This window comes from Somniosus microcephalus, chromosome 17 (genome assembly GCF_052327205.1).
Source record: "Somniosus microcephalus isolate GS21.2 chromosome 17, FLI_Smic_1.0, whole genome shotgun sequence".
Taxonomy (NCBI): domain Eukaryota; kingdom Metazoa; phylum Chordata; class Chondrichthyes; order Squaliformes; family Somniosidae; genus Somniosus; species Somniosus microcephalus.
The window spans coordinates 60,716,625-60,731,079 of NC_141003.1; the positions used below are offsets into that span (position 1 = coordinate 60,716,625).

Sequence of the window (14,455 nt, forward strand, 5' to 3'; positions counted from 1 at the left end):
TGTCGTTTGAGGTCAAGTCCCATTCAGAGATTTTAGTGGCTCACTCTTGAGTTCATGATTTCAACCTTTAGGTTATTAAAGACATTATAGTGGGAACAATTCTGGGAAAACATATAGGGCCAGAAATTAGGATCGGGTGCTTGCCGCGCGTGCAAGCCCCCGATGTGCACTCACCCGGCGCGCCGACATCTGAAGCCTGGGCCTGCTTGGAATTCCTGTCACTGGCCCGGTTCAGATGTCGGCGCGATGTGCTTGCCTGATCCAGCGGCGTAGTTAGTGCGATGTGCCGGCTGGGATCAGGTGAACACGCTGCAGCCAATCAGGGGAGGGGAAACTTCATTCATGAGTTTGATAGTAAAGACTCATGAAAAGTACGGGCGCCCAAAAGACTAGTTTAACATTAAATAAAATTTTAAAAAAATCCCAATAATTAAATAAACTATAAATAACTTTAAAAAACTATTTTAAACAATTAATAAAATTTTTGAAAAAAATAATTTTTTAAGAAATCGGGTCTAAAAATAAACTTACCTTACTGTAAAGTCCTTAAAAACAATGAAGCTGTGGAAAAAATGTAATAATTTTAAATAATAGACCACTTACCATCAAGAATCCACTCCTTACGCCTCCTTTTTATATGTGTAAAAAGTTCAGGCCCTTGCACACGTGCAAACCTGTCAAAAAGAAGGAAGTTCAACGCGTGCGCGCAGAGTGCTGCGCGCACACGTTGGACCTCTGAAACCCTTGGAGGCAATGCCGGTTTCCCGCGCATGCGCTGTGCATGCTGAAATCCAGCACTTCCAACGGGCCCACGCGTGAGTACCCCGTCCGTACTCACGCGTTGGGACCGGAATTACTGGCCCATAGTTGAAGAAAATAGTTGCAGAAGATTTCGTTCAATTTTTGAATCCTGATTACAGTCGAGCTTCTTTCTTTTTTTGCAGTTTGTAATGAGGTCGACCAATGGCCAGCACCAGTCCCTGGAAAAACACTCAGCCTGCCCGTCATGGGAGTGGTCATTCAGGTATGAATGAGCAGAAATTTGGAACGTGGGATGTTTGGAGTTTGGTGGGGAGAAATCCAGATGTCTTGCAGTTATTTGGGGCACAAAAAACTCAGGAAGGGGACAGTTGTGGAATAAGTAGACTGCAACTCATGTCATGCTCTTCTTTCTGAGACACAAAACAGATTCCATCTTTCTGGAGTGGATTCGAACCTGGGGCTCCAGAGATGAAAGGACATTATTTTAACCCCCCTTCCCTGCTTGGACCCTGTATGTAGAAATGTCCATAGGAATTTACCTCAGCCTAAAATGCACCATTTCTAACTGCCTTTGTTTCTCTTCTTTGGAATTCTTTAATTTGGATTTGAGGACTTGCTCTCTGCACACAACTGCCCACAAGATAGAGAATCTCTAGCCTCTGCTCTGACCATTTGGCATGGTTTTCAGCTTGACCACATTAAGCATAATATTCAATGATTCTATAATGCTTGGCTCGTTGTCAGAGATTCACTGCTATTGTCATCTATTTTGTAATCCAGCACGGCAATGAGAATTTCTGTTCTCTGCAGTATTGGTCTAAGATGCTCAAAAAGCATATCTGAGTAGAGGATGACACACACACTATTCCCTGGTTAGCTGTGTAGTCCAGAGTTCTGATTCAGGCAGGAGATACATTTTGCTGAACTTTCCCATGGGAATTAAATAAATGGATAGAATCTATAATAGGGCAGTTTGCCTACACTATTGATCCTTTTGTATGTGCCTAATTTCCGATCATCTGGGCACTGTCCTGCAAATCAAGTGCAGTAAAGTAAGCTGCATCAAATAGTCCAATGAATCCTTTTTAATTTGGGGAATTTTGAGAGTCTTGAGTCGGGGTGGGGTGGTGGGGAGGGGAAGCAGAAATCCTTTGAGGGAAAAGAGCAACAGTACGGGGAGCGCAATGAGCTTGGGGAGGGACAGAACAATATTGGACAATGCTGTTTTCCTCATGATTACAAACTGGTGTACTTGTTTAAAAGTTTAATTTTCCAATTATAAATTTGAAAAATTGTTACAAAGTTTCTGAATCCTATTATTTTTATTATGCGTTTAGGATTGTTTCCTTCTCCTGTTTTAAGTTTTACATTTTATGCTCATCTACAGGTGCGGATTCCATCCAGGAACGACAAGCTCGGAACGAGCCCTCTCAAACAGTCCAACCAGGAGGTATGGCAAAAAGTGCACACTATTGTTATGAAGTATGATGGCCCACCGCTAGACTTTCCTCAACGGGTGGTGGAAGCTGTTTTGATGGTAAATCTATTAAAACTGTTTAGCATGCAGGATAAATAGAAACCCAGGATTAGCAAGTGCAGTACTAAACGAGTGTGACCCTAAATGAATCAATAAATCAAACCGAAGAACAACTTCTTGCATTTATATAACGCCTTAAACGTCCCAAGGTGCTTCATAAGTGCATTATCAGACAAAATTTGACACCGAACCACATATGGCGATATTAGGACAGGTGACCAAAAGCTTGGTCGAAGAGGTAGGCTTTAAGGAGCGTCTTAAAGGAAGAGAGAGAGCTGGAAAGGCGGAGAGGTTTAGGGAGGGAATTCCAGAGCTTGGAGCTTAGAGATCTCAAAGAACAGCTACCAATGGTGGGACTATTAAAATCAGGGATGCTCAAGAGGCCAGAATTAGAGGAGCCCAGATATCTGAGGGTTGTGGGGCTGGAGGTTAGAGGGGAGAGACAATGGACGGATTTTAAAACAATGATGAGAATTTTAAAACTGAGGCATTGCTGGACCGGGAGCTAATGTAGGTCAGCGAGCACAGGGATGATGAATGAAGAGTATTGGTGCAAGTTACGGGCAGCAGAGTTTTAGATGAACTCAAGTTTACGGAGTGTGAAAGATGGGAGGCCGGCCAGGAGAGCATTAGAATTCGAGTCTGAAGGTAACAAAAACATGGAGGTGGGCTGAGGCAGGGGCCGAGATGGAGATGTTACGGAGGTGGAAAGAAGAGGTCTTGGTGATTGAGAGGATTTGGGATCGGAAGCTCAGCTCAGGGTCAAATAGGACGATGAGGTTACGAACAGTTTGATTCCGCCTCAGACAGTTGCCAGGGAGAGGGATTGAGTTGGTCGCTAAGGAATGGAGTTTGTGGTGGGAATCTAAGACAATGGCTTCGGTCTTCCCAATATTTGATTGGAGGAAATTTCTACTCATCCAATGTTGGGCAAGCAGCGTGACAAATCCGGGGCAGTGGAGGGGTCGAGTTGAGTTTCTTCAGTGTGCGTGTGGAACCTGTGATGTTTTCAGATGATGTCGCTGAGGGGTAGCATGTAGATGATAAATAGGGGGCCAAAGGTAGATCCTTGGGGGACTCCAGAGGTAATGAAGCGGGAAGAGGAGCCATTGCATGAGATTCCCTGGCTACAACTGAATAGACAAGAATGGAACCAGGCAAGGGCATTACCGATCAACTGGATAATGGAGGAGAGGCGTTGGAGGAGGATGGTGTGGTCAGCTGTGTTGAAGGGTTCAGACAGGTTGAGAAGAATTGAGGAAGGATAGTTTGTCACGGTCACAGTCACATAGGATGTCATTTGTGACTTTGATGAGGGCCGTTTCAGTGCTGTGGCAGGAGTGTAAACCTGATTGGTAAGGAACACAGAAGTTAATGAGGATGAAAAATGAACTCTACAAATGTTGCAGGAGAAAAATGAGGTATCCCACTGGGAGGAAAATAGAAAAAAATCAGAAACAGATTAAAAGTGTGATACGTGAGATACAAAGGAATTCATAAATGACGATTGCTGCAGAAAAAAATAGTAACAAATTATTTCAATAATATAGCAGTTAGAGGGCAGTCGGAGAAGAATTGAGAACCTTAAAAGATGCTAACCGGACAGAGACAAAAGGTAAACATTAAATGGTTAATACACTAAATGTTTACTTCCTCCAAGTATTCACCAGGCAAGACGTGAACAATAAAAAACAATCCAAGTTGAATTAGTAACTTTGACATAAATGAGATGGAGGTTCTAGACAGACTAAAAGGGCTCAAACTCTAGGAATACAGGAAACTTTCGATTTACCGACACCTAAATAACCGGAAATCTCGGTTAACCGGCAAAATTCAGGAGTAGGTTTAGGTAAGTTTTACTTCATATGCTACTTGCCTTCCTCGATCTGTTGTTGTGCAAGGGTGTGGCTGCAGCTGTTGCTAAGCTACAGAGACGCTTGGAACTTGTGGCCATTGTTCTGAACCTGTTGCTAAGCAACAGGGTTTGTTGCTTTATACGGAGCTCTCAGCTCTCCGTATCTTTTACTATAGCTTTCGGTTATCCGGAATTTTTGATGAACCGGCATCACATTGGTGCCGGATAAAAAAAAGTTTCCTGTAGATGATTAGTATCCTGCGGCACTCAGAGAGACAAGGGATGAGATCTGTGGGGTGTTGACTATTATAAGGGAGTTAAGGAATACTGAGGAAGTTTCACTGGACTGGGAACAAGTTAACATGAGACTCATTGTCAAAAAAAGTTGATAAAGCAAACCCAGGTAACTACAGATCCATTAGTCTCAGCAAAACTAGGTGAAGTAGTGGAATTGATAATCAGGAGTAAATAAAAAGGAGTATTTGTGTGATAGACTAGTAAATAATATGAATTCAGAAGGGAAAGTTTCTGCCTGACTAATGTCCTTGGCTTTATGGAAGAATTGACATCCAAAGTGGATTGTGGAAAGCCATACAACATAATGTACTTAGAATTCCAAAAGCTTTTGACAGTTTCAAATGAAAGGCTGCTAAAGTGTCAAGGATTCAAGATAAAATCTGGGAATGGATAAGAACTTAGCGAAAGGATATGAAACAGTTAAGCGTGATATCGAGGTGGTGGGAGAAGCAAACTTATGAGTGGAGTGCTCCAAGGAGTGCTTATAGGACGCCTGTCTGTTTATAATTTATATTGACAACCTGGATTCAGAGCCTCAATGCAAACTGATTAAATTTGCCAATAATATCAAACCTTGGAAGGGAGAGAGAATGAATGACGAACGAACAGGGGAACCAGTTGAATCAGAGGAAGAGGCCCATTATTTACCAAATGTGTTTGATAAAACATGTAGGTAGGCCAAAGAGTGACAGAAGAACTTTAATATGGCTAAGTGTGAAGTATTGCACATTGGAAGACAAATGCCCCTCAGAATCACTAAGATCTGTAATGGAATAGCTCACGATTGAAAGAGACATAGGGTGTTAATAGACTTGGTCCTTAATATGCACACTGTGGAACAACAACCAATAAGGCAAATAAAATGCTGAACTGTACAGCAAAATCAGCTAAGCACAAGTCACAGGAGGTCATGCTAAAATTGGAAATTGCTCCAATCAGACCACCCCTTAAGTACTGTGTCCAGTTCTGGTCATTGAGATGTAAGGGAGATGTTTATGTATAGAGAATGATGACAGGCCATCAAACCTATATCTGCTCACCCCGTACATAGATATTCAAACTCCAGAGGCATTGCAGAGAAGAGTCACATGACTTAGATTTTTCAGTCTTTGAACAGGTGGTTCAGAGTACACCTCATAGAAGTATTTAGGTTAGTAACTTGGTATAGGAAAAGTAAGTCCAGAACATCACTTCCAATTAAACTACTACAGTAGGACAAGAGGGCACAAATTCAAACTGATGAAAAGCAATTTGTAGACATATGTCAGCAAGACCATCACACAGTAATCAACACATGGAATGGTCTTTCAGGTCGACAAATCCTGCAGGGAGAAAGGAAAAGAGGTCCACTGAGACAAACATAAGAAAATGCAGAAACATGCCAAAAGGGTGTTGAGAGGGGCAAAGAGAGAACTCGAAAAAGCATAGCGGCATAACATAAGCCATGAAGGAATTTAAACATAAGGATGAAAATTTAAATGGGAGGTGTTGGGGGATTGGAAGCCAATATTGGTCAGCAAGGACAGGAGTGGTGGGTGAGCAAGACTTGGTGGGTGATAGGATACGGTCAGCAGAGTGTTGGAAGACCTGACATTTGCAGAGCTTGGAGGAGGGGAGGCTGGCCAGGAGAACATTGGAATAGTCATGTCTGGAATTGAGATGGAGATTGAAATCACCATGGATGAGGAGTCGCTCAATGCAGAGGCTGAAGTAGGATAGCTCAGGAGAAATGCGATGGGACTGGGGGGAGGCCTAGTAAACAAGGATTTTAAAGGAGAGACACGAGGGCTGGAACAAGGTGAAGTGTTCGAAGGAAAAGGTGCCAGAGGAATAGGGAGAGAGGCCAAGGTATAATTTGATAAGGGCCATGCCACCACCGCAACTATTTAGACGGGGCCAAGGGTAGACTATATAGCAAGGCGGGGCAAGATGTTGACACCTATGAGGCAACTTTCAGTTGGGATGTGTAGCTAAGGGTGTGACTTATAAATCTAAGGAGGTAATTTTGAAGTAGTTTCTGGCCTTGTTCAGGCCACATCTGGAGTACCAGTTTTGGTCTTCACATTTCAGGAAAATGTGTAATTATTGGAGGGAGTCCAGATGTAGGATACATGGCCGATTCCTGAACTTTGAGGATAGATTTGAGGAAAGATTGTCTGCCAGAAACTTTGTTCTCTCAAAGTGAAGGATGAAGAAAGATTTGACAGAGTTCTTTGAAATTTTCATGAGTATTGAGAATTTTGATCCAGGAATGTTCTTCGGTCAGGCACAAGATTCAAGGACTGGAGGGCACAGTTTAAAGTTAAGGGTGTCAAAAGAAAATAGGAAATGTAGGTAACTTTTTTTTCAGTAAGAAGCTGACAATGGTGGAGCAGATTCCCAGTGGGTTTCGTAGAAGAGAAAACCACAGCAGATTTTAGAAGGACTGGATGAATTCCAATTTGCAAAGGAGATACAGGGCTGTTAGCATGGTTAAGAAACTGAGGGAAAGTTTGGAAGGGTAAGTTAGGTGGACCAAAGGTAGTTGTCTCTGCTCACAATATTACTGTGTTGCTATGTATAGCGGTTTGGAAGTAATGTTTTGAACTCTTTCCTGGATGTTGGACCTGGATTGTATGGTATCTGAGACACTGTATGGTAAAAGACACTGCATGTGGTGAAAGACGTTGGAACCAGATTGTATTGGAGACATTGTGTGGTAAAAGGGGTTGATGTATGAAGAAAGGTTGAGCAGGTTGGGCCTATACTCATTGGCGTTTAGAAGAATGAGAGGTGATCTTATTGAAACATATTAGATTCTGAGGGGGATTGACAGGGTAAATGCTGAGAGGATGTTTCCCCTCGTGGGGGTATCTAGAACTAGGGGGCATAGTTTCAGAATAAGGGTCGCCCATTTAAGACGGAGATGAGAAGGAATTTCTTCTCAGAGGCTCGTGAATCTTTGGAATTCTCTACCCCGGAGAGCTGTGGAGGCGGAGTCACTGAATATATTCAAGGTGGAGATTGACAGACATTTGAACTACAAGGGAGTCGACGGATATGGGGAGAGAGCGGGAAAGTGGTGTTGAGGACAAGATTGGATCAGCCATGATCTTATTGAATGGTGGAGCAGGCTTGAGGGGCCGATTGGCCTACTCCTGCTCCTGTTTCTTATGTTCTTATGTGTGGTGAAGGATGTTGGACCCAGATTGTATCGGAGACACTGTGCATATGTGTAATTGTCTTTGATCCTTTTCCATAAATTGAAAAGCCTTGTTTCTTTTCCCTCAGAATCTGTTGCCAGCGCCAATGGTCATTCCCACAGTAAACGAGCTGGATCTCTTCAGGTAAGAACTGTTTCAGTGCAGCGAATGGACTTCAGTGAATATGACATGAGCCTAGCTGACCTCGTTGTGATGCTGCAATACAAATATTCAGATACCTTAGAAATGTTGGTGATCTTAAAAAAAAAAAGGCTACAGTATTTGGAACAGCCATCTTGAGCTATGGCATAAAATGTTCCATCTACAGTTATTTATTCTCTTTTGGGGAGGCTAAACTGTAAAATATCAACTGTGATTAACATTTAGGCCATTGAAGTAGACGATATGAATAGATTAAGAGACAATTGGATGCGTTTTGGAAAGAGGGATTGTGAGATATGATAAGAAGATAGATGGGTGGGATTGAGAGTATCATGAGCTTCTTGGACCCAATGGCCTTTACTTGACTCTATTTAGAAAAAAAAGATGGATATCCTTTGCTTTAACCCTATTCTGTTTCACTGATGAATTATTTTTGTGTCAGGTGTTTCCAGCCAATCCTCATCCACATCCAAATGCTTTGGGAGCTGATGTTGCTTGGAGAGCCAGTGATTGTTATGGCAACGTCCCCCACAGTTTCTTCAGATACTGTGCTGGCACTGACCAGGTGAGTAGAGAACTGCATACAGTAAATTTCTCATGGCACAAGCAACGTTTTTAAGGTACACTTCTTTGTTGAACTTCAGCTTTAGAGAACTGAATTAATTGACTGAATATGGAATTTAAAATTCGATATCACCCCGTTTGAAGCGCAATTATCGGCCAGGTGCAAAGTTTAGCGCCTGGCGCTAATTATCGCCTCCGACTGCAAACTTGGCTTCTATCGCCCCTGGAGGTGATTGGCGTGCTAAATCAGGCGCTACACACTTCTCTTAAGGCGCTAACGCTGAGGAGCGAGGCACTACCTCAGAGCGCTGGCAAAGCTCATGTGATATCAGTCAGCAATGGAACACAGACACACTGGCGCCGGCCAGTTCTTAAAGGGGATGGTCGATCTTGCTCTCCATCCACACCCTGCTCATTGCAGCCTTGAATCTCAGCCTCAGAGACCTGTACATCAAATCTGCTGGAAAGAACAATGGAGAGGCCCAGGGAAAGAGCTCAGAGTGCAGCCCCCATAGTCTCTTCTAAATTGATGCAAGGAAGGTCAAATCAAAATGAACCTGCAAAGTGCTGCTCAGTACCCATAACTCCTTCACACAGCATTGAATCGCTCCAGAAGTCTCTCTCAGAATGTGTGGTGCAAAAATGTGTGGTCTAAGCAAGGTTTGATACAAGTTTAACATGTCTTCTCTGCTTTTCAGTTCTATCCCTCTAGAAATGAACCCCAGTGCTTGGTTTGCTTTTTTTTATGGCCTTACTAACCTGCGTCGCTACTTTTAATGATCTGTGTACTTGTACGCCTAGATCCCTTTGCTCCTCTACCCCATTTAGGCCTAGAAATTGGGTTGGGGCGCCAAAGTGGCGCAAAAGCTGCCTGAGCGCAGGATTTAGCGCAGCGTTCGAGGCTTTAGCGATCGTCAGATATTCAGTTTCATTGCTCCTCGAGGGACACGGGGCGAGGCTCGAGGGGCTCCACGTCCCTCTTAGGGCGCTTGAAACTGAATATCGCAGCGCAACGTGCTGCAGCGCCACACGCTGCGGCACGGCACGCTGCGGTACTGCAGGCCTTCCTCCCACTGTTAAGGGGGAGGTGCCTGCAACAGCGCGATCCCCGCTCACGAGTGCTGGCAAATGAGCCCGGCACCAAGGAGAAGTGCCGGGCTCTCGGGAAACAGCCGGCAATGCCGCGGGGGGGTGGTTAGGAGGTCGGGAAAGGAGGTGCTGGCAGGCGGCTGCCAAAAAGGCGGCCGCCCCGCACCTCCACCTTAACTTGCGCCGCTGCCAGCACAGTAAGGCCCCGTGAACCGGGCGCGGGTAGCGAGCAGCACAACTGCGGCGTTCGCTACCAAATATCACCGATGACGTCATCGGTGGCGGCGCAGCGCAAATGCCTAACGCCACCATTAGCGCCCCTACTGAATATCGCGGGAGACGCAGCCAGTGGCGCTACAGCCACTGACTACCTCTTTAGGCGCTAACAGGTGGCGCTACTCACCCAATTTCTCCCCCTTAGAGTTTTATTATCCAAGCAGTTAAGTGGCCTCCTTATTCTTCCTACCAAAATGGAACACATCACACTTACCTATATTGAAATCCATTTGCCAATTCTGCAAGATTATTAATGTCTTTATATTTTGTCACATTTTTCCTTTGTATTAACTACACCTCCCAATTTGGTATCGTTCGCAATATTTTGAATTTGTTCTTATTCCCGAGTCCAAATCATTTATGCAAATTATGAACAACAGTGATCCAAGCACCGATCCTTATGGAACACCATTTTCCACCTTTTGCCAGTTTGAGTAGCTATCCTTACCCCCTACTCTCTGTTTTCTATTTTGTAGCCAGCTTGCTATCCATTCTGCTTCTTGCCCCCTGACTCCACATGCTCTGACTGTAGTCATGAGTCTACTATGCTGTACCATATCGAAGGCCTTTTGAAAATTCAAATATATTACATCTACTACATTACCCTCTTTCTGTTAATTGGAACAGTTGAGTCTGGAGATGACGAAAGCGTGGATGAGGGTTTCAGCAGCAGATGGGATGTTACAGAGAAGCTACGGAGGTGGGAGTAGGTACATTTTGTGATGGAGAGGATATGGAGTAGGAAGCTTAGTTCGTTGTCAAATAGAACGCCTGGTAACCCACCTCTTCAATCTTAATTGATATCAGCTCCACCTTCCTGCCCTTTGGATAGATGTCTCCAGCCCCCCTCAGCAAATTTGGTGAGCAGAATTTATCAGAAAGCTATTTTCTTTACATTTCCAAAAAACTTAGTCTCAATGACACATTTTACCCTTCAAAACTATTGTCAACAAGACATTCCATAGCTTAAAATAAAACTGCAGCTAATTCGCAGCACATGTCTAAGAACCTGACTATCTCTAATGATGCCAGTTTATTTGAATATTGTGCATGTCAATGGAATGTTCAGGGGGAACTCCAGAACCTGATTGCTTTGTTAGAGAGCAATCAAAGCATTTATTGTGCAAACTATGAAATTCCAGTAGAAAAGCAGTTAATAGGGATTGCTGAGTGGCCTGGGACAATACATTATCAGTTTATGTTTTATCTTCAGGCCATTCTACTCCATGTTATCGGGCAAGTAGAGTGGATTGAGCAAGCGGAAGTTTAATGCGTCTCTGTTAACTACTTTCTTTTTCATATGTTTAAGGGCTTTGTTTTGGTGAATCTGTCCATATCCTCCTCCACACAGAATTTGTGCATCTGAGCACAGTACACGGATTTGTTGTCAGTCGATGTGTTTTCTGTTGTAGTTGTATTGCACCGTTGAGATACTGCTGTGACTACCGGCCTTACTTCACCATCCATGACACTGAATTTAAAGAGTACACAACGCGAACACAGGCACCGTAAGTTAAAACATCAGGGAATGGTTTTATATGTGTTTTTTGAAGTGCTGGGATGGAGCCTGGCGGTTTGCACATTGAAGTGAAACTTCACATCTGCTGTAACTTGCACAGCAAGGGAACTTTGCTTTCCTGCTCCTAAGCACGGCAAGAAGCCAGTTACAATGCTCAGGAGCAAGGCAGATTGATGCTGCCTCCCTGTGCAAGTTAGAGCAGGCGGGAATGTGCAAGATCCCATCCTGCTCACAGTCAGCTGACCTGAAGCATTGAGAGAAACTCAGTCGGGAATACACGTGATGGCTAGGAAGAGGATGATAACAGTTGTAAACATTTTAAAAGTTTATCTTTGAAATTTTACAAGTACAGAGCCATCAAGAAAATAAAGCATCAACTTAAACTATAAAACAAAAGAAAGAAAGACTTGCATTTCTATGGCGCCTTTCACACCCTCGATGTCCCAAAGCACTTTACAGCCAATGAAGTACTTTTGAAGAGTAGTCACTGTTGTAATGTAGGAAACACGCCATCCAATTTTCGCACAGCAAGATCCCACAAGCAGTAATAAGATCAATGACCAGATCATCTGTTTTTTAGTGATGTTGGCTGAGGAATAAATATTGACCAGGACACTGGGGAGAACTCCCCTGCTCTTCTTTGATTAGTGTCATGGAATCTTTTAAGTCCATCTGAGAGTGCAGTTTAACATCTTGTCCGAAAGACAGCACTTCCGACAGTGTAGCGCTCCCTCAGTACTGAACCTTCGACAGTGCAGCTCTCCCATAGTACTGCCCCTCCGACAGTCCAACATTGTCTCAGTAATGAACGTCTGACAGTGCAGCACTCCTTGGCTACTACCCCTCCGACAGTACAGTGTTCCCTCGGTACTGCCACTCCAACAGTGCAGCAGTCCCTCAGTACTTCCCGTCCAACAGTGCAGCAGTCCCTCAGTACTTCCTGTCTGACAGTGCAGCACTCCCTCGGTACTGATCCTCCGACAGTGCAGCGCTCCCTCAGTTCTGCCCCTTCAACAGTGCAGCTCTCCGAGTAATGCCTCTCTGACAGTACAGCCCAGCACCCCCTCAGTACTGACCCTCTGACAATGCAGCACTCCCTCAGTACTGAACCTTCGACAGTGCAGCTCTCCCATAGTACTGCCCCTCCAACAGTCCAGCATTGTCTCAGTAATGAACCTCCGACAGTGCAGCGTTCCCTCGGTACTGCCACTCCAACAGTGCAGCAGTCCCTCAGTACTTCCCATCGACCGTGCAGCTCTCCCTCGGTACTGACCCTCCGACAGTGCAGCACTCCCTCAGTACTTCCTCTCCGACAGTGCAGCACTCCCTCAGTACTGATCCTCCAACAGTGCAGCAGTCCCTCAGTTCTGCCCTTTCAACAGTGCATTGCTCTGAGTAATGCCCCTCTGACAGTACAGTCCCACACTCCCTCGGTACTGACCCTCCCACAATGCAACACCCCCTCGGTATTGACCCTTCGACAGTGTAGTACTCCCTCAGTACTTCCCCTCCGATAGTGCAGTCCCTCAGTACTTCCCCTCTGATAGTGCAGTCCCTCAGTACTTCCCGTCCGACCGTGCAGCTCTTGCTCAGTGCTGACCCTCCAACAGTGCAGCGCTCCCTCAGTACTGCCACTCCGACAGTGCAGCACTCCCTCAGCACTTCCTCCAGCAGTGCAGCGCTTCCTCAGTATTGCATTGGGGTAGCAGCCTAGATTTTGTAAATTCCAACAGGAATTGTACCCAGGAATAGATAGGTAATAAAGATTAGAAATGAAAGTAGGGACGGAAGAACATGTATAAAGACGCACTAATCGATGTCCCATGGCATTGCATCTGGGTAGTCGAGACCAAGTATAGTGGTCAGGTGAAGTGTGGTAATTGCCCTCACGTTCCTTCTCCAATCTGTTCGTAGACTGGCTGTTTATATTTTAGCAAGCTGAATCATGAAGCTGTTTTATTTCTCAGACAGCAAGTGAACATGGTCAGACTCAGTTCAATCATACAATAGCAGTGCAAAATAATGACTATGCTGTTCCTCCCCACATCAATGGGTTGTCTGACTTAAAATAATTTCTAACTGGGAGCCTGCAATGATGAAGCTAAAAGGGTTAGGGTGCAGCTCGCGTGGCCACTATTGGAGGATGTGTGTGATGAGACCATATAGAGATTGACGTAAGAAAACTACTAGGCACTTGGTCTAAGTATTAAACAAGGCTTTAATCAACTGTTTTTCAACATGGAGATCTAGTTGTGTCCTTCACTAGTTCCTGTTAAAGAATGTACTGAGCAAGCTGGGCCCATGCCTGAGTATTTATATTCTCCCTGGACAGCGCCACCAGCAGGCCGCCCAGTATCATTTCATAAGTCATTTCCACATGAATGACCAGATTCATGTCAGAGCCTGTGAGTGAGGATAGGATTGGGGATCAGGAATGTGCATGCGTGATATGCCTCACATGGTTGAAGAGCTGTGAGATGTGACCTCGGCGATCTCCTCCCACATCCGCCGCATTATTTGCCTCTCTGGCCTCCTACCCCCCCAGCGAGTAGAGGACATCCCTCCTCCTCTGTACCTCCTCCACCAGTGTCTTGTCCGAGAACTTGTGAGCCCTCTCCCTCAGTCCCTGAGCCATCCTGATGTAAGATTAGGATCACAGGTCACACACAGACTACCCAAAGGGCCTTAGGAGTTGTAAGGCTTTTTATTAAAGAGCTACAGTTTTAAAGCATAATCAGATACTACATGTGGTTTAAGCTAAGTATAACAGACATACAACCCGTGACAGTAGAAAGCGATCTACGACTCCCGAAGCGGAATGCCATGACCGGACGGACGGTGAGGAAGTACGGTGGTCTCGGATTGGGTGGATTCCTGCAGTCTGCTGCAGCGGTCACTTCCATTGGGTCATCCCTTGAGGTGTTAGGCCATCAGCCACCTCAGAGGCTAAACTTGACCAAGGTGTTAGGCCGTAGCCACCTCGGGGAAGCCTTCGCCCCTAACTGCCTGATTTCCCCTCTCGGTCGTCTATATATAGTTATTTCGGTGGGCTGGTTATTACCTGGTATCAATCATTTGTTCCTCATCCTATTGTCCAATTACAAGGGAGAGGCTACCTACAACAGCCCCCTCCCAGCCTCATGAGGTCATTTTCCTCTTTATCTCTGTTCTAAAGGTCTTGTTGCCCTCTTGTAGACAGCTTGTTTATCCTA

At 44.8% G+C, this 14,455-nt stretch overlaps 1 protein-coding gene across 9 annotated transcripts in view; it reads left to right on the plus strand.

Annotated features, from left to right (window-relative positions):
• Positions 1–14,455, plus strand: part of dennd6b (DENN/MADD domain containing 6B) — a 157,244-nt gene that overhangs the window by 81,176 nt on the left and 61,613 nt on the right. For 8 of the 9 annotated variants that reach the window (XM_086010498.1, XM_086010496.1, XM_086010499.1 and 5 more), the window contains 5 exons: positions 945–1,024; positions 2,150–2,299; positions 7,722–7,777; positions 8,238–8,360; positions 11,137–11,232. In XM_086010498.1, the coding sequence (XP_085866624.1) occupies positions 945–1,024; positions 2,150–2,299; positions 7,722–7,777; positions 8,238–8,360; positions 11,137–11,232 (505 nt within the window). The remainder of the gene's footprint in view (positions 1–944; positions 1,025–2,149; positions 2,300–7,721; positions 7,778–8,237; positions 8,361–11,136; positions 11,233–14,455) is intronic. The other variant, XM_086010492.1, reaches the window with a different exon arrangement.